Source organism: Dasypus novemcinctus, chromosome 17 (genome assembly GCF_030445035.2).
Source record: "Dasypus novemcinctus isolate mDasNov1 chromosome 17, mDasNov1.1.hap2, whole genome shotgun sequence".
Taxonomy (NCBI): domain Eukaryota; kingdom Metazoa; phylum Chordata; class Mammalia; order Cingulata; family Dasypodidae; genus Dasypus; species Dasypus novemcinctus.
Genome location: NC_080689.1, coordinates 57,743,501 through 57,764,171, shown reverse-complemented (window position 1 = coordinate 57,764,171; position 20,671 = coordinate 57,743,501). Strand labels below are relative to the sequence as shown.

Sequence of the window (20,671 nt, the reverse complement as noted above, 5' to 3'; positions counted from 1 at the left end):
GGCAGAGTATGGAACAGCAGGCTGCACTCTTCCTCCAGAAACTGTGGGAAGGTAGGCAGGCTTGCTGGGCATAACAGAAGCCAGGGTGTCACAGGGGTAATAGGAGAGGGTAGCTGGAGGGGTGGGGTACAGCTGGGTGCCAGGATAAAGGGCACTGCCCAGACAGTCCCAGAGAAGAAGGGAACATACCAGTCAGCCCAGGAAAAGAGGAAAATTGCCCAGCCAGGGCAAAGGGGAGCCATGCAGCTAGCTCTGGGGGAGAGAGGAGCTGCTGAGGAGCCATCCCATAGGCAGGAGAGAGCTGAGAGTACTTAGCAGATGTTTTTTTCCTCTTTTTCCTTATTTCTTTTTTTTTCTTTCTTTTTTTTTTTTTTCTTCATCCAGGTACTGGCAGGGAAGCCAGCTATGGGGTGAATGATTGGCAGGTACAAGTAGCTGGAGAGGAGTAGACTAGTGGGATGCTGGTGGCCTCCGAGGGAAGTCTGTTTCTCTCTCTCTCTCTCCATCTGGATACTTGCCGAGAGGGGAGTTCTTCACCTGTTTTTCTTCTTTTTTCTCTTCCCTTCCTATTTCTTTTATTTTTTCCCTTTTTCCTTTTTTCCTCCCTATCTTTTATTTATTATTTTACCCTCTTTTTTCTTCCTTTTTAATTTTTTTCTTTCTTTTTTTCTTCATTTTCTTTTTCTCTCTTCTTTTTTTCCTTCCTTTCTGCCTTTCCCTGTTTTGTCTTTCTTCTCTTCTCACTTATCTGGTCTTTTATATTATTTTATTTTTTCCTATTTCTTACTTTCACATTTTTAAATTTTATTCCTGTTTACTATTTTCCCTCCTATTTATTTTTTTTTGCCTTTTTATTCTTTTTTCTTTCCTTTTATTTTTTCTTTTCTTTTTCTTTTTTTCTCTTCTTTCTTTTTTTGTGGATCTAATATTTTTTCCATTGAACATGGGCAACTACGGGGTTATAGAATGTGGAAACAAGTAATAAAGAGGAGTCATAACATAAAACCAGACAAAAATAAAACACTCCACTAGAAAGAGAAACTAATCAACTGTAATCTCATCAAGATAAAGAGATGCCTAGACATCAGCAAAAAAATTACAAGCCTTACTAAGAAACATGAAGTCATGGCTCAGTCTAATGAACAAACTAAAAAGCAGAAGGAGATGCACAATGTAGAACAACTAATCAAGTGTTTCCAAATGATTATCTTTAATCAACTCAATGAAATGAAGGAAGAGATAAAGGATATCAAGACAACACAAGGGGAACACACATAAGAAATTGTAAACACACATAAAAAGATCTTGTGATGAAAGGTACAATGAAAGAAATTAAAATTACACCAAAAGCACCTAACAGCAGATTTGAAAAGGTAGAGTAAAGAATTAGCAACATCAAAGATAGGGCATCTGAAATCACAGATAGTAGAACAGATAGACCAAAAAATGGAAAAAATTCAACAGGGACTCAGGAATTGAATGATTTAACATGAAATGCACAAACACACACATTAGGGGCATCCAAGAGGGAGAAGAGAAGGGAAAGGGGGCACTCCTCAAAGGAGTGTTTGGGGAAATAATGGCTGAAAATTTCCCATCTCTTAGGAGGGACATGAATACACACAGAAAGTGCAGCACACTCCAAGCACAATAAATCTGAGCAGACGTAATCCAAGGCACATACCTATCAGATTGCCAAGAGCTGAAGACAAAAACAGAATCCTGAAAGCAGTAAGAGAAAAGAGATTCATCACATATAAGGGAAGTTCAATAAGATTAAGTGCTGATATCTTATCTGAAACCATGGAGACAAGAAAGTGGTGGATGTGGTATGACATAGTTAAGGAGCTGAAAGAGAAATAGTGCCAGCCAAGAATTTTGTATCCAGCAAAACTGTCATTCAAAAAGGAGAAAGAATTCAAAATATTCACAGATAACAGAAATTGAGATAATGTGTCAACAAGAGCCCTGTTCTTCAAGAAATACTAAAGGGAGTTCTGCAAGTTGAAAGGAAAAAACAGGAGAGAGAGGGTTGAAGGAGAGTGTAGAAAGGAAGATTATTGATAAGAGTCACTAAAAGGATGAAAAAAGAAATAAAAATAAACTATGACATATAAATTAAGTACTGTAATAACACTGAATGTTAATAGATTAAACTCTCCAATGAAAAGACACGGATTGGTAGAATGGACATCTCTACTCTGTCTACAAGAAATTCACCTGAGACCCAGGAACGCAAACAGGTTGCAAGTGAAAAGATGGACAATGATTTTGCATGCAAACAGTAAGCAAAAATGGGGCAGAAGTAGCTGTACTAATATCAGACAAAATAGACATTATATGCAAAACTGTTCTAAGAGACAAAGAAAGACACTATATATTGATAAAAGGGGTTCTCTACCCAAAAAAAAGAACAATCATAAATATTTATGCACCTAACCAAGAAGCCCCAAAATACTTGAGGAAAATACTGGCAAAACTAAGGGAAGAAATAGATGCCTCTACAATCATAGCAGGGGACTTCAATACACTATTATTACCATTAGACAGAACATTTCAACAGAGGTTCAACAAAGAAACAGAGACCTTAAATAATAAGTTAAAGGAACTAGACCTAATGGACTTATACAGAACATTATACCCCAAAACCAGCAAGATATACATTCTTCTTGAGTGCTCATGGATCACTGTTCAGGATAGATCACATAATAGGTCACGGAACAAGTCTAAATGAATTTAGAAAGACTGAAATTATACAGAGGACTTTCTCAGACCACAAAAGAATGAAGCTGGAAATCAATAAAGGAGAACTGGAAGAGCCACAAATAAATGGAAGTTAAACAATGCACTCCTAAACAATCAGTGGGTCAAGGAGGAAATTGCCAGAGAAATCAGTAACTACCTCAAAGAGAATGAAAATGAGAACACGCTTTATCGAAATTTATGAGATGCAGCTATATCAGTGCTGAAAGGGAAATTCATACCTCTAAATGCCTACATTAGTAAAGAAGAAAGAGCTAAAAATCAAAGACATAACTTCATACCTGGAGGAACTAGAAAAAGAACAACAAACTAATCCCAAAGCAAGCAGAAAGAAGGAAATAAAGATTAGAGCAGAATTAAGTGAAATTGAGAATAATAAAAGAAAATTATAAAGAATTAACAAAACCAAAATCTGGTTCTTTGAGAAGATTAATAAAACTTACAAACCCTTAGCTTGACTAACAAAGAAAAAAAAAGAGAGAAGAGGCAAATAAATTAAAAAGTGCAGCCTGCCCAAGAATGGCACTGCACACACGGAGAGCTGATGCAGCAAGATGACACAACCAAAAGAAACACAGATTCCTGTGCTGCTGACAACAACAGAGGAGGACAAAAACACGCAGCAAATGGACACAGAGAACAGACAACTGGGGGGAGGGGAGAGAAATAAATAAAATAAATCTTAAAAAAAAAAAAAAAAAGAATAGAGAACTCAACATACCAATCACAAGTAATGAGACTGAATTAGTGATCAAAAACTTCCCAACCAAGAAAAGCCCAGGACCATATGGCAACACAGGGGAATTCAACCAATCATTATGGGAAAAACTAATACCAATCCTGCTCAAACGCTTCCAAAGAACTGAAGAGGAGGGAACATTCCTTAACTCATTCTATGATTCCAAAATCACCCTAATACCAAAACTACATAAAGACACTACAAGAAAACTACAGTCCAATCTCTCTAATGAATTTAGATGTGAAAATCCTTAACAAAATATTTGCTAATCAAATCCCACAATACATAAATTGAATTATACACCATGATCAAGTGGGTTTTATTCCATGTATGCAAATATGGTTCAACATAAGAAAATCAATCAATATAATCTACCACATTAACAAATCAAAGAGAAAAGATCACATGATCATCTCTAGCTACACAGAAAAGGTATTCAAGAAAATACAGCATCCTTTTTTGATAAAATCACTTCTAAAGATAGGATTAGAAGGAAACTTCCTCAACATGATAAAGGGAATATATGAAAAACCCACAGCTAACATCATCCTCAGTGGAAAGGCTTTCCCTTTAAGACCTGGAACAAGACAAGGATGTCATTGACACCACTCTTATTTCACATTGTATTAGAACTACGTGCTCAAGCACTTAAGCAAGAAAAAGATACAAAGGCATCCAAATTGTAAAGGAAGAAGTAAAACTTACACTATTTGCAGATGACTCAATCCTATACATAAAGTCTTGAAAAATCTACAACAAAGCTTCTAGAGCTGATAAACAAGTTCAGTAAAGTGGTATATAAGATTAACATGCAAAAATCAGCAGTGTTTCTGTACACTAATAATGAGCAATCTGAAGAGGAAATCAAGAAAAAAATTACATTCATAATACCAAAAGAATCAAATATCTAGGAATAAACTTAACTAAGGATGTAAAGGATATTGTACATAGAAAACTATGCAACATTGCTAAAGGAAATCAAAGAAGAATTAAATCAATGAAAGGACATTCGAGGTTCATGGATAAGAAGCCTAAATAACATTAAGATTTCTATCCTACCCAAACGGAATTACAGATTCAACACAATCCCAATAAAAGTTCCAATAGCATTTTTTAATGAACTGGAAATGTCAATTGTCAAAGCTATTTGGAAGGGTAAGGGGCTCAAAAAGCCAAAAACACCTTGTAAAAGAAAAATGAAATTGAAGAAAACATACTAGCTGACTTTAAAGCATACTACAAAGCAACAGTAGTTAAAACTGCATGGTATTGGCACAAGAGCAGACATACTGACCAATGGTACCAAATTGAGAGTTCAGATATAGACCCACACGTATCTGGTCAACTGATATTCTATACGGCCACCAAGCCCACTCAACTGAGATGGAATAGTCTCCTCAACAAATGGTGCTTAGAGAACTGGACAGTCATATCCAAAAGAATGAAAGAGGATTATCATCTCATGCCCTATTCAAAAATTAATTTAAGATGGATCAAAGGCCTAAATATAAGTGCCAAGACCATAAAGCTCCTAGAAGATAATGTAGAGATGCATCTACAAGGACCTGTAATACAAAATGGTTTCATAAACCTCACCCCCCAAAGCAAGAGCAACAAAAGAAAAAATAGATAAATAGGACCTCCTCATATTAAAAACTATTGTGTTTCCAAGGAGTTTGTCAAGAAAGTGAAAAGGCAGCCTACTCAATGGGAGAAAATATTTGAGACTACTTATCTTATAAGGGCCTAATATGGGAAACGGACTTTGGCCCAGTGGTTAGGGCGTCCGTCTACCACATGGGAGGTCTGTGGTTCAAGCCCCGGGCCTCCTTGACCCGTGTGGAGCTGGCCCATGCGCAGTGCTGATGCGCGCAAGGAGTGCTGTGCCACACAGGGGTGTCCCCCACGTAGGGGAGCCCCACGTGCAAGGAGTGCACCCATAAGGAGAGCCGCCCAGCGCGAAGGAGGGAGCAGCCTGCCAAGGAATGGCGCCGCCCACACTTCCTGTGCCGCTGACGACAACAGAAGCGGACAAAGAAACAAAATGCAGCAAAAAGACACAGAAAAAAAAAACAGACAACTGGGGGAGGGGAGGGGAATTAAATAAATAAAAATAATAATAATAATTTAAAAAATAATAATAATAAGGGCCTAATATCCAGCATATATAAAGAAATCTTACATCTCAAAAAGCAAAAGGCAAACAACCCATTTAAAACATTGGCAAGAGATCTGAATAGATACTTTTCCAAAGAAGAAATACAAATAGCTGAAAAGCACATGAAAAGATGTTTGACATACTAGCTATTCAGCAAATGCAAATCAAAACTACAATTAGATATCACCTTATACAAATTAGACTGGCTGCTATTTAAAAAAAACAAAACCAGAAAACTACAAGTGTTGGAGAAGATGTGGAGGAACAGGAATACTAATCCACTGCTGGTGGGAATGTAGAAAGGTGCGGCCACTGTGGAGGACAGTTTGGCAGTTCCTCCAGAAGCTAAGTACAGAATTGCCATATGATTCGGCAATCTTACTACTAGGAATATACCCAGAAGAATTGAAAGCAGGGATGTGAATAGATATATGCACACCAATGTTCAACGCAGCATTATTTGCAATTGCCAAAAGTTGGAGGCAACCCAAGCGTCCATCAATGGATGAATGGATAAAATGTGGTATATATACACTAATGAAGGGTGTTGTTAATATGGGAAAGTGTGGGAGGGGAAAGGAAGGGGGCATATGGGAATTCCCTATATATTTTATGTAATATTTATGTAATCTAAAGTTTCTTTAAAACAAAAATAGAAAAAACAATTTAAGTAGAAAAAATATGTGGTATATACATACGATGGAATTTTACTTAGCTATAAGAGGAAATGAAGTAATGACACATGCAACAACACAGATGAATCACAAAGACCCTACGTTGAGTGAAGTGAGCCAGTCACTAAAGGACAAGTATTGCATGATCTCACTGAAAAGGAAGTAAGGATATTGAGCAGATTCTCAGAGAAGGAGTCTGGAAGATAGCATACAGGAAACAGAAAGGGAATAGAGAGTAGTGAGCCAATGCTCAATCTGGACACAATCTATGATAAGGTGGATGTGGGAGGTTTAGCAATGGATGGAGTGATGGTAGTGCAGTGATGTGAGTGGAATCAACAATGCTAGAGTGTGAGGGGGGTTAGGAGGGGCTTGGGCTATCCATAGAGCTGGGGGAAAGGCTGGAGGAAGTAACAGGTAAACTCTGGGGAAGTAGAGGATTGTGGTTGAGAATACAATTATGGGAATGTTCTGGCAACTATGGCAGGGGAAGGTCACTGGTGCATGGTGTCAGTGGGGGGGGGGGGAATGTGTGAGAAAGGGTGCACCACAGACACACCTCTATGGAATATGAATGTGTTCATGTGGTCATAGGATATTATCTCAGTGGGTGGAGACCCAAACAATAACCAACAAGTTATTAAATTCCCATCCTGGAGAGTCCTGCTACATTCTCTAAAAGAGTAACAAGAATCTCTAGAGTACATAGGCAGTGCTTAATAAAAGAAAACAGACCAGGATGCCAAGCCCTCGATGGTAATGCTTATACTTATGATCCTTGTTCCTGTAAAATTAAAACTTAGCCTAATAATATCTATTCCTAAGAGTTACTTCCTTTTTTTAAAAAAAGATTTATTTTATTTACTCCTTTCCCCTTCCCTCACCCCATTATCTGCTCTCTCTGCCATTCACTGTGTTTTCTTCTGCATCCACTTGCATTATCCTGTGGCACTAGGAAACTGTGTCTCTTTTTTGTTGTGTCATCTTGCTGCTCTCCATGTGTGTAGCACCACTCCTGGGTGGGCTGTGCTTTTTTTCATGCATGGTGGCTCTCCTTTGTAGGGCGCACTCCTTGCACATGGGGGAAGCCTATGTAGGGATGCCCCTGAATGGAACGGCACTCCTTGTGTACAGCAGCAGCACTGTGCCTGGGCCAGCTAACCACACAGGTCAGTAGGCCCTGGGGATCGAACCCTGAACCCTCCATATGGTAGATGGATGCTTTATCAGTTGAGCTATGTCTGCTTCCCAAGAGTTCCTTCCTGAAAACCTCCTTGTTACTCAAATGTGGCCTCTCTCTAAGCCAAACTCAGCAAATAAACTCACTATCTTCCCCCTCAGAATGGGACATGACTCCTGGGGATGAGCCTCCTTGGCATTGAGGGAATAATACCAAGCAATGCATTTGGAAAAAGACCTTGACCAAAAGGAGAAAATATTGTATACAAAAGTTTTTATGGCTCAGAGATTTCAAAGTTAGTCAGGTCATTGTAGAGGTTACGCTTATGCACGTCTTAGGTGGATCTCACTATTGTCATAGTAAACAAAGCTTCAAACAAGGGTACTCCCAGGTACTTTAGAGACACCTGGACACTACAGGCAAGGCACACAATCCCATGAAATCAGCACCAGTCAGTGGGCCTTACCTTGGACTATGTGATAACCTATTTTCTCACTGTAACAGAGTTAGACTTGTTTATAATTTCCCTATACATGATTCTTCTACCCCTTTTATTTGAATTTATAATTAGCACTATACCCATTAAATATACTTCCCAGAGACTTAAATCTTAAGCCTGTTCATATGAGCCCTGAATCTCAGCAGAGTTGCAGCCAACACTTACTCTCTAACTCAGGGGACTCGCTCAGGACAACTAACAAAATGATGATGATGTACAACTCTCATCCCAAAAAACAGGGTATCTACAACTGCAAACAAAACATTTCCTTCCATTTGCCCCAGATAGGTAAGGCCCTGTCAATCTGCATCATCATCCCCAAATCCTTAAGATTGAGGAATGAACAAACATAAGGGTAGAATGCAAGCATGGACCAAAGTAGAGATTATTATTGCAGTAAAGGAAGAACTTGTAACATTGATATAAAGACAGGGGTTACCAGAAAGTGGTGGTGGTGGTGGGGGGGGCTGGTAGAATAGGTGGAATATAGGGCATTTTTAGGGCATTGGAATTGTTCTGCATTATATTGCAATGACAGATACATGCATTATACATTTTGCCAAAACCTATAAAATTACACCATGCAAAGTGTAAACTTTAGACCATGGTTAGTAGCAATGCTTCAGTATCTGTTCATCAATTGTAACAAATGTACTACATAATGTAAGAAGTTATTTAATAGAGGAAAATGTGAGGGAGGTGGAATATGGGATTTCCCTATATTTTCAATTTAACTTTTCTGTGATCTAAAACGTCCTTCAAAATAAAGTTTAAAAAAAAAGAGGAAAAAAAAAGCATACACAAAAGTAAAAAAAAATAATTAGCATCCCCTGAATCTCACAAATGCAAAATTGAATGAAAGAAGGTGGACAAAAAAGAGCATACATTCTGTATGATTCTATTTATAAATAGTTACAAAACAAGGAAAAACTATTTCATGCAGTAAGGAGTCAGACTAGTGGTTATCCTTGCCGAGACTGCAGGAGGGTTGGTGAATGAAAGAGTGTGTGAGAGGATACTTAAGATATTGGTCATTTAATGTTTTGTGATCTGTATTTACATTATATTTCAATAAAATATTTTTAACTTAAAAAAAATATGATTACTAGATGAAGCACATACTCTTTTTTAAATTAGCTTTAAAAAAAAAAATAAAGGAAACTTCCCAGGCAGTTTACATGTTTCTATTAGGTTAATAAACTAAGGAGAAACTAACATTTAAACACTGAATAATTACTTGCCTATCAATACAAAATAAAACACATACACAAACAGCAATAACTGTATTAAGTACATAAATACACCCATTCAGGACCAATTTCTACAATATGACCTTGAACTACCACTCCTTTTCCTGTTCTGGGAAGGACCATAACACCAGTGGTTGAACTTAAGACACTAGAGCTTAGCTGGAATAACAGTTCAGTCCACAATCCCTACTTCCTGGTGTCAGCTCATTGACACAGGTCTATCTTCCCAGGTCAGTTAAAGCTAGAGGGGAAGGACCCAAGGCCCATTCATCTCTGTATCCCCACAGTGCTATGGTCTGCAGAATGTGCTGAACAAAGTGGACACTAAAAATGGAATGTAGAATGTTAAGTAAAATACATATATATTTAGGAAGAAATCTATAAAATCAACATAATTCCAAAATAGAAAATGCAAATTTTCTAACTCCTGAACCTCTCAAAGAGGTAGGGAATATATAGTTTAGTGGTACCATGCATCCAAAAGCTTACGTGGGACATTTACTTAACCTATCTATGGCTCGATTTTCTCATCAGTGCAATGAGGATAACAGTACACCTAACTCATAGTGTTCTCAAAGTTTTAAATATATGCAATATATGTAAAGTTCTTAGATTAGTACCTGAAACACACCATAAAAGGATTAGCTGCTGCTATTACCAAGGGAAAAAAAAAAGACCATCACAATAAAAGTAGGAAGGTCCTCAAGGTCCTGCAGATCAGGACAGAACTCAAAAGAAATTAGCCTAGAAGAGAGAGGATCACAGAATGACAAACTTTTTCTTTAAAGGGCCAGACAGTAAGATAGTAAGTGTTTTAAGCTTTGCAGCCAAAGAGGCAATATTCTTAACCGTTGGAACAACAATTCTTCCTTAAAGGCAAAGAGGGTTTTGTTGATGTTGCTTTGTTTTTACATTTTAAAACGTAAAAGCCAGTCATTTTGTGGGCCCATTACAAAAACAGACTGGATTTAACTGGTGAACCATAGTGCCAACCCTTGGATAAGATAACACAAATCAGAGAATTTTAAAGGCAACGTAAGGAAATGTTTGCAAGCTGATTAAAGTTGACTGAAAACATCCTGTCCCCGAACTTCTACAATTCAGAGACAGGGCCGGCGTGGTGGGGGAGTGGGGTCTGGGGCGCCGGCGAGGGCCTCGCACGGCTCTCCCGGTCCGGCTGAGCCGCTCCCGCACTTACTCCCAGCAGTGGGCCGCGGCCGATCACCGTCTCCCCGGGAGCGAGGGCCACCCGAGGGCCGCCGTCCTGCGGCTGCAGCTCGAAGCCCCCGGACATGGCGGCCGAGGACCCGACCCTTCAACCAGGAGACAGTCCCCGCAGCCGTTTCCGCCTTCCACGGAGGCGTGGGGCCTACTCAAGCCCCCGGAAAAACGTCGGAGAAGGGGAAGAAATTACTCCGCTCGGGCCTGCCTAGTCCCGCAGACACCAGCGTGGCTTTCCGGAGTCCCGCCTCTCCACCTGGACCAATGACGCACTGAGGGATTCCCCCATCACGCCCCCTAAAAATAATTGTTTAAAAGTCCGGGTTTGCCTCAGTATCGCCCACCTAGATCAGAGGACAACGGACCTTGTAGTCCTTGGCGCCTTCCTTCCTCTCCATTCTGGATCTGAGGTGAGCTGGAGAAACTACCAGTCCCAAAAGGCTATGCGCGCTTCTCTCTGCGCCTGTGCGAACTCCGAGCCAGAAAGCGGACCTATAGTGGGTGGACGCGAGGGACGTTTAGGAAGAGTTCGGAAACCAAAGCTTTTTGAATCGCTCTGGGACAGGCCACTGCAGCCCTGTAAATTGGAGGGTCTTCCCTTCCCGGCAGTGTCGGCACGCTTGAGGATGCGGCCCGGGCGGAAGCCGCGGTGTCAGTCAGTGCTGATGGTTGTTATTGTTCACTTTTAAGTCTTTAAGCGCCGGGTAGTCTTGGAACACAGCGAGCTGCAGCCCGCGCTGGACACGCTAAGCGGGTGGCTCAGGTGGGACGCAGGAGTCATTCCTCTCCCACCTGCGGATTCTGGACGAGGTGAGGGCTGCCGGAGAGCATCTCCGTGCCCGGGGACGCCAGCCCCTCCACCTACTCTGCCTTTGACACGTCCCTCCGTGTGACACCTGAAGGGGTCAGCTCATACCTAACTGAAGAGGTAACTTAGCACGCTTCGGTTCAAAAAGGAGAAAGGAAGAAGAAGGGTAGTTTTTTAGGCATCCTGGGGAAACTGAACTTTAAAAAAAGGAAGATGCCCAGTCCGATTTTAGGAAGCTCTCCAAAGAGAGCTAAATTCAGATGCCTTCATCTGCCTGCTTGAGGAAGTTCTGTCACCAGAGTAAGTATTTTATTTCCCGGTTAGATCCTGGGAGGATTAGCAAACATTTAAATGCACAGTAATGTTTTTCTAATATGAGATTCTTGGCAAGAATACGGTGGTTTTAGTTTCGATTTGTTTTGATGGTTGGGGAGGAGAAGAGTTACATAAAGGAAAACTTACTCTTGCCTCCTGCCCTTGTTTTTACCATTTTGCTTTCCTAATTTCAAGAGGGAAGTCCTGTGCCGAACAGTGTCATTAAAACTCTAACTTCAAAAAAAAAAAAAACCTCCAACTTCCACAGCTCATTTGGATCATGAACTACCTAATGCATGGGAGCAACTCTGGTTAAGAACTGAGTAGCACATCTAGAAAGAGAACTTTTCATTAGCTGAATTTTTTAAAATCCTAAACAACTCTTCCTGCTCTCACCCTTTCCTCCGCCATTAAAAAAAGAAGTGCAAAATGGAATAAACGGATTTTCAGTAGATACGAGCTGTCTATATATATAAGTGTAGGTCAGAAGTGTTGATGTACCAGTCATACTTTCAACTGATTTTTGAAACATGCACCGTGTGTCATAGGTAAATTAGCTGAAACTGGCCTTAAAATCTTTAGTTATGTGCTATTCACATCTGAGTACTCATCTGACCTGTGCACATTGTTTATGGCTGTTAGTCATTGTTGTTTTATGGCCTCAGTGACTTGTACTTAGTTCATAATGAACTATACAGATATGATAGCTTCCAGGAGCCATTGCTGAAACACTCATATCTGAATTTGATTTTTGAGACTTCGTGTCATTTTTAATCCTGATCTCATCCTCTGGTCAATTTCAGGCAGTATTAGTGTCAAACGTGAATACCTACCCACTCTGTATAAAATAAATCAGCAATTCATTAATAAACCACTAAAAGTCTTTCTGGTTTTTTATTAAGTTACAAATTAAAAATTATGAGTTTAATGGCAAGGTATCTGTTCACACAGGTAAGTTTCATAGGATTGAATAATACATATTTTCAATAAATCCTTGGAATCCAGTGTGTTCTCACAGTAGTTTGCTGCTACTAACCTCAACAAATATGATCTGGCATATGAAGAACCATTTCTCGTTTTTAGGTAATGTTCTTTGGGCGCGGAAAAAAAAAACATTTTCTTAGATTCACACCTCATCTACTAACACCATTTGAAAAGAAAGAAACTAACAGGAGTGCTTTCCATGTGCAATTCACATGTGATGCTGGACGTCTTACATATTAATTTTTGCAGAAACAGACAAGATAGGAGCCTCATTTGCCCCATTTTATAGATGGGAGACAAGAGTTGGGAAAGTTAAAAAAATTCTTTACATCATACAGCTAATGAATTGCAATTTGAACCCAAAGTATATGGCTAAGAGTAGAATCTATAGTCTCTTCTGAAGATACTGAGTACATATAAACTTGGGTTTTGTGTGTGTGTGTGTGTGTGTGTGTGTAGCCACAAATTTACTTGTTATGTTATTAACATATACATATTAATTCTTAAAGGAAGGGGGGGCAGTTAAGCCAGTAATTAAGCCAACAGGTGGAAGTAATAATGAACTATAGATATGTTAAAAGACTAGGTACAGAAAGGTATAGATAGTAATTACCAAATTAAAGTAAAATTTGCTTAGCAGAAAATTTCACATGGCTTCTGTTTGAAATATAGTTACTAGTTTTCTTTTTTTAAAGTCAAGATTATTTCCCCAAAAAGTTCATTTAAGTTCCTTCACCATATTTTCATTGGAGGAATAATGCTTTAATGTTTTTTTCTGGAACTCTGGATTACATTCTTAGAGGATTTTTAAAAGTTTTTAAGTAATCTGCATAAGCAATTAGCAATTGTTCTGAAAGTTTGCCACCTCAGTGAATCAGACATGACATTGAAATCAGGAGAACCTAGGGACTTTTATATCCTTGTAACAAAAGCCTACATGTTAAGGAGAAAATCTAGATTTTTTTTGCTTTCTTTTTTGTTTTCTTTAAAAAGCAGAAGTAAATAATATGCTCTGCTTATGCAACCCTTTATTATATTTCAAGATAATAAAAAGAGGTTGCTTGCTTAACTGAATATTGATACAGAAGATATTAGTTGGAAAATAATGAATTTAATTTTAAACACACTATTTTAGAATAAATACTGCTAAAAACTATATTTAGTTTTTTTTACTTTGTTCAGTGAGACAACCATTAGGTTTGTCTTTTTGCAATGTGATCTGATTTTCTTTTTTTTTTTCTCTATTAGAGAAGTTGTGGGTTTATGGAACATTCATGCGTAAAATGCAGGATTTCCATATACCACCCCACCACCAATACCTTGCATTGGTGTTGAACATTTGTTACAATTGATGATAGCACATGCTTATAATTGTGCTTTAAAGTCCATGATTTAATTCAGGGTTCACTGTGTAGTGTGGTACCATGGATTTTTTTTTAACTTTATTTTGTACATTTAATAATTGAAAGTATAAATAATTAAAAACTAAAAAGAAAACATAGTTGAATAAAAACATACATTTCTCATTTAAATGTACTGGATACATATAAATTTTTTTTAATCATACCATATGTTACACAGTATATTTGGTTCATAGTAGCACAATCATATAGTATTTGTCCTCTTGTGTCTGGCTTGCTTCCCTCAACATAATGTCCTCCAGTTCATCCATGTTGTCATGTTTTATGACTTCATTTCTTCTTACAGCTGCATATCATTCCATTGTGTGAATAGACCACAGTTTATCCATTCATCTGTTGATGGGCACCTGGCTTGTTTCCAGCTTTTGACAATCGTGAATAATGTTGCTATGAACATTGGTGTACCATGGGTTTTTAAAAAATTTTTATTCTGTTATGCTCATACAACCTAACATTTCCTGTTTTATTCATATTCAGTAAACTTTGCCTTTCAGTTACATACGAGGAGAATTTACTGATACATCAAGCTATGCAGAAAAACTCCAAGAAGAACAATAATTCAAGAGTTTCTGATATAGAACTGAATTCTGTGGATGCGGAGAAGAAAATAGAGAGTCAAAACAACTTTGTTGAACTACTGCCTCCAGAAGTTACTTTTAAAATTTTCAGTCAGCTAGACATTCAGAGTTTGTGCAGGGCTTCAGTGACGTGCAGAAGCTGGAATCACACAATAAGAAACAGTGACTACTTGTGGAAACCTCACTGTTTGACTGTACGAGCTATATGCCAAAGAGAAATAGATGATGATCTGGAAAGTGGTTTTTCCTGGCGGGTAAGTTTAATGTTTGCAGATGGCAGTGCTTTTGACAGTGTTAGTTGTAGTATGTTTGAGCCAAATCTGTCTGCTGCTCAGAAGAGGTTAAGATTTCATATAGTGTTCTGCTTTTGAAAGGTAGTTTAAATTTATTTAGTATTCTTTTCCTACTAACCACACTGTCTCTCATTTATCCTTATAAATGATTTTAAGAATCTTAAATCCAGGAATTTTCTCTATTAACCAGAAGTAAAGGGGCTACTTCTTTTCATTCCACCTTCTCCAAATCCCCAGCATACCAAATGGGTCACACTATATGTATACCTGCATATCAATTTATTAATATATATGTTTATTAATTTAAATACTTAATCTTTCTTTTTCATTCTGTCAATCATCTTCTCTAGTTTCAAGCATAGTCACCAACCATCTACTATATATATATATATATTTAATGGAAGTATATCATTCATACATAAACACATATAAACAGTAAATGTATAGTAAAGATTGCGAACTTACAAAATGAACATACATAACATCACACAGGGGTCTCATACATCACCCCTCCACCAACTCTTTGCATTGGTGTGAAATATTTATTACAAACTATGCAAAAGCATCATCAAAATATTACTACCAACTATATTCCTTACCTTACATTTGGTGTATTTTTCCCCCAACCCATACTATTATTTTTTTAATATATTTTTCTTATGGATATTGTGAACTTGCAAAACAGTCATACAGATGTGTAGATTTCCCATACAACTCCACTATATTCTTTTTAACCTTGATGGTTTACCTCTTTCAGGTAATACTGCTGAGGAATTACCAGAAGAGTAAAGTGAAACATGAATGGCTAAGGGGCAGATATAGCAACATAAGTTCTCCCATTAGCCTGCCAGAAAAAATCATGTGCCCGATGGATGCAGATACATGGGGGGAAATTCTAGAAGCAGAATTGGAAAGATAAAAGAAAAAATCAGGGAAGCGGATTTGGTTCAACTGATAGAGCGTCCATCTACCATATAGGAGATCCAGCGTTCAAACCCAGAGCCTCCTAACCTGTGTGGTGAGCTGGCCCACACACAGTGCTGATGCGCACAAGGCATGCTGTGCCACACAGGGGTGTCCCCTGCGTAAGGGAGCCCCATATGCAAGGAATACATCCCACAAGGAGAGCTGCTCACGCGAAAAGAGCGCACGCTGCCCAGGAGTGGAGCCGCACACACGGAGAGCTGACACAGCAAGATGACGCAAGAAAGAGACAGATTCCTGGTGCCGCTGACAAGAATGCAAGCAGACACAGAAAAACACACAGCAAATGGAAACAGAGAGCAGACAACTGGGGGCAGGAGGGAGAAAGAAATTTTAAAAAATAAATCTTTAAAAAAAAATCACAAATATCTTGTAACCTTGAGAGCTTAAAACTAAAATGACAATTAGGTTGCAAAAGGTATACTTTTATCTCTTGACTTTTTTTTTTTTTAACTGGGAAAGTATAATGAAAGTTAAAGCTTTATTTTTATTTTGTACTTTATTAATATTTTTCTGGTTTTATTGTGATACAGAAAAATCATGAAATATTATTTTCATAAACTATACTGATAGAGTGACTTTAAATGTATTATTTCATGTATTTGTGTTAGTATATTGCAGTACTTTAAGTTACAAGAGCATTTGATTGGTATTTTTCTGCTTAATGATAATTCAAAAATTCAGGGAGCCACTAAAGAAACTGACAGATTCGTTAAGTAGTAGTTATAGCTAGGTTTATGGAAGGACTAGCTAAATGAAATTAAGAGCAATATGTTTAAATGAATAATAAGTTTTCATTTCAATAATTTTAAATTTTCCATTTCAGCAAAATTAGATTGATTATCAAATATTGAGACCATTTTAAAGCATATTAAACCTGTGGTTTAGCTTAAAATTAATCTGGCTACTGAACTAAAGCTTATAAGACTTTTTCTTACTTGTCTGTAAGCCTGAAATTGCTCTCAGAAGCTGAAAATTTTTGTGGAAAATTTCCAAAACACTTAACTGACTGTCAGAACTGCCACCTCTTCTTTCTTGGTAAAATTTTCTTTCTGACAGCCTTATAGCACCATCTACTCTCTACTTGCAGATGCCAAGACAAAGGGCTTTTAACTCCTTTTTATTTTTTCCATATCTAAAAGAAAGAAAATGACTCTAGGAAACACTTAATACTTGACTTCTTAAAGTTTATAGCTTTCCAGGATCTTTTAATTTAGCATTTGGCTTTTATTCTCCTTTTCTTAAAAGTAAATGTCATAGTACTCTCTGTACCAGATTATTCATTGTGAATCTACGGTCAGTACCATAGTAAAAAGTATCTTAAAACGTTTAGTCAGGAGGGAGTGTTCCTTCTTTAATTGTGCTCTGTAACATAAAAAATAGAATTCAGGAAACCAATATTTAACAAATAGCCAAACATCAGTAAGATGCCCCATTACATACAAATCCCCTTTGCTGTATCAAGCGAGTGATGGTCAATGTGTCCTACCATCTCCTCAAATCAGAAGGAGGCTTGGAAATCAAGCCGTCCAGTCTCCAGGGCCATTCAATGCTTCCCTCTATGTGAACACTGACGGTAGTCAGCTAGTCCCTGCTCAAATACTTGCCATAGTTTGATTCCTTTGCATCACAAAACAGCCCTAGTGTATTCTAGTATTTCTGTGATAATTAGAGAGTCTTCCTTATTTTGAACTGAAGACTGCCTCGCTATAACATTTGTCTACTAGTCTTGGCCCCACCCTCTAGAACTAGACTAATTCTTTTTCTTTATGATGACCATTCAAATATTTGTAGACTGCTCTCCTGTCTCTTCCTTTGTCATCTGCCCAATTCCTTCTGCTATTCCTAAAACAGAACTTCTAGACACAACATTCTCTTCTGCCCATGTCCCTATTAACAAAAGTGTAATTTGAAGGGAAAGCATCCCACTAATTTAATAACAGGATAAGAAAGCATTTTGAAATCTTAAACATGGGAAAAATTAAAGCTATAAAGCATTTTATTGAATAGCACCTTTGTACAATAGCATATGTATACGTGTATTTTTATGTTTTATGTAATAGATGTGGTTTGTCTTTGCCCAACTCTGTTAATAGAGGTCTGTTAATAGAGGTCACCCTAATTAGGGAGACTCACCCTTCTCCTCACTTCCTCCCCAAGCTGGTTTTCTACAGTACTCTACTTCCCCTAGAGACACTGTTTGGTCCAGGGATGGGCACATGACCCTGACCATTCTCTTTCATAGCTGAAAGAGAAAAGCCCTTTCCTTTTTTGTGATTAAACTGTTCCTTGACACACAAAGAAAACAGATCATCATCAAGATAATGTGGAGTCAATAGGAGAGAGAAGTAGAGATACAGAGAAAGCCCTTCCCAATCTGCTCGCCTAAACTGATTGAAACTTTCAACCTTTGCACTAGGAGTCATACCTGATGTGGTTGCCTTTGCCTGTTTTTCCTAGCGTATGGTATTTTCTAGTTTACATTAGTATCTTAGTTTTTGCTTTAGATACCATACCTTGCTTTGTCCTTAGTCCTGTTAATTTTACGTCCTCTTAAAAATAATTACTTGCCTCTGACTTCCTCATCAATCATTTCTCAATATGGCCTTTATTCCTCATCACTAAAGCTGTTATCAAAGTTATAAGTGAATTAATTGCTAAATCAATTTTTAATTTTTAATATATGTGACACAGCATTTAATTCTTGAAATTCCTTCTAGGTTTGTGTCTATAGTCTCTTAAATTTTCCATATCATACTCGTCCCTTCTCAGTTTCTTTCACACTTGCTTTCCTTCATCAATTCATTACAATTTCTTGTTCCCCAAGGTTCACCAACCTTTGTTCTCTCATCCCTTTATATTCTGAACATCTTAGGTGATCGCTTCTCTTCCTTGGGTTTCAACTACCACTATGGGTGCTGTCTCAAGATCAGATCTTCCCATGATGCTCCAGAAACACTTATGGCGCTCACTGTTGGAGTCTTAGTTAAATCTCAAACACGTGAATCTAAACTCTTCCTCTTCCCACAGCACCAGTTCTTTCTCCTCCAGCCCCTACCTCAGTGAATGGCCATTTTATTTTTTATTCTTCTGCATCATTCTTCGTATCCAGTCAATAGTCATTCTTACAGCTGCTGTTTTCTTAATTCATTGTTTTTATTAAGCCCTTACTTGAACTTTGGATTACTACAGTAACCTCTCAACAGTTCTTATTTCCAGATCATCCTCTTTCTGTCACCAGAATGATCTTTCTAAAACCCAAATTAGCATGTCATCCCTAACTGAAAATCCTCACTTCATTCAGGTAGAAAAAAAATTCCCTGGCATAACCTGTAAGGCTTTTCATGGTATGGTCTGGCCTACCTCTCTGGCCTCTTCTCTCCACCTTGTAACTTTCAGTCTAGTCAAACCAAACTATTTGCAGTTCCCCGAACATAAAATTTTCTTACCTCTCTGCCTTTGCACAGGCTGTTCAATGTATCTAGAATGTTCTTCCCCTCACCTACTATTGCTTTCTTAGCAAAATTTCTCACTTTGCAAAACTCATCATCTCAGTCTGGAAACTATTCCCAACTCCAGCCATTCTCGATTAAGTGGCCCTTTTAAGGTTGTCATAGTTCTTTGTGCATTTTATTCTCAAACTGCATTGAATTGTCTGTTTTATTGTCTGTCTTCCTCTTTAGAGCTTTTTAATGGCAGGGACCATTTCTTATTTATTTTTGTGTTCCCAAAACCTGGCTCACGGTAGATAGTCCATAAAGATGTGTTAAATTATTTCTGTGGTTATTTATTTTAATCTTATTCAGAATGTAATAATTTACTGTACTGTTAATGGATGAGATTGTATTGAAATGTGAATGTACAACCCATAAGAGAAGAGTATTAATGCTGTATATCAATAATTGTTTTAGTCTTCTTAACACCTACAAGAAGAAAATAGGAAAGTAAAAAAGTTTTGTTTTCTGTTTTGAATAAACTCTTAAAATCAAACTTAATGCAAGAAATACCATTTATTATTTTTTAATAATTGTGATACCACAATCAATTTTAAGTATTACCTATGCAAATTATATGAATAAACTTTAGTTTTTTAACTACTATTGTAATGAAAACAATTTGTTGTTTAGTGAGTTGTAACCCATGACCAAAGTTTACACTGAAAGGGAAATTTTGGAACTTAATGGTAAATTTTATGGCATGATCTTACAATGAACTGTACATTTATCAGACCAGGAACATGAGTGGGTGGAGTAGAATGGAGGAAGGAGTGCTCTTACTCATAGATAAAACAGCACATTACATATACGCAGTCTGAAAGAGGGAAGATTATTGGGAAACAGTATTAAGAAATCCTCATGTTTTCTAATATTTATTCAAGTACAAGATTTAATATTTTAAAAATTAATTTTGAACTTTTCTTTAGTTGCTTCTAGTTTATGACCCAGTCTTAAACCTGGAACTAATGCTCGATAAAATTTTTATGAGATATAAACTTTGGACCTTGACACTCACATATTAAGCCTAATTTGAAAACATAACACATCTTTAACCACTTTTATTTCATCTTTGCTTTGCCTTTATATAGGACCATCTCTCCAAGACTTCAAATGCTCTAATAATACTAGTAAAAGACAAGATGAGTTGGTTGGAAAGAAGAATACATGAAATGGAAGATAACATTTTTATTTAAAGTACAGTTGAAGGTCAAAAATATAAAAAGGATGAAATTAGAGCAACAATGACCAAAGTTGATTCATTGTAATAACCAACAATTTTTAAGTTCCTCTTTATTCAAGTATTGTGC

The 20,671-nt window shown here is 37.6% G+C and overlaps 2 protein-coding genes across 3 annotated transcripts in view; one reads left to right on the top strand and one right to left on the bottom strand.

Moving 5' to 3' along the window:
* The window catches only part of APLF (aprataxin and PNKP like factor), a 135,109-nt gene extending 124,509 nt beyond the window's left edge, over positions 1 to 10,600 (bottom strand). For both annotated transcript variants that reach the window (XM_004449192.5, XM_004449194.5), the window contains exon 1: positions 10,462 to 10,600. In XM_004449192.5, coding sequence (XP_004449249.1) covers positions 10,462 to 10,557 — 96 coding nt within the window. In that variant the 5' untranslated portion in view covers positions 10,558 to 10,600. The remainder of the gene's footprint in view (positions 1 to 10,461) is intronic.
* A 33-nt stretch (positions 10,601 to 10,633) lies between these two features.
* FBXO48 (F-box protein 48) lies at positions 10,634 to 19,965 on the top strand. Its single transcript, XM_004449191.3, has 3 exons — positions 10,634 to 11,592; positions 14,507 to 14,844; positions 15,641 to 19,965. Exons 1-3 carry the CDS (start codon positions 11,553 to 11,555, stop codon positions 15,800 to 15,802), a joined length of 540 nt encoding a protein of 179 aa, XP_004449248.1. The 5' UTR covers positions 10,634 to 11,552; the 3' UTR covers positions 15,803 to 19,965.
* The last annotated feature ends 706 nt before the right edge of the window (positions 19,966 to 20,671 follow it).

Excerpts from the sequence above, each read along its gene's own strand:
- FBXO48 (XM_004449191.3), top strand. The coding sequence starts at position 11,553 with ATGCCTTCATCTGCCTGCTTGAGGAAGTTCTGTCACCAGA. Across the intron at positions 11,593-14,506 it reads GAGGAAGTTCTGTCACCAGA|TTACATACGAGGAGAATTTA; the intron begins GTAAGTATTTTA and ends TTTGCCTTTCAG. Across the intron at positions 14,845-15,640 it reads AAAGTGGTTTTTCCTGGCGG|GTAATACTGCTGAGGAATTA; the intron begins GTAAGTTTAATG and ends TACCTCTTTCAG.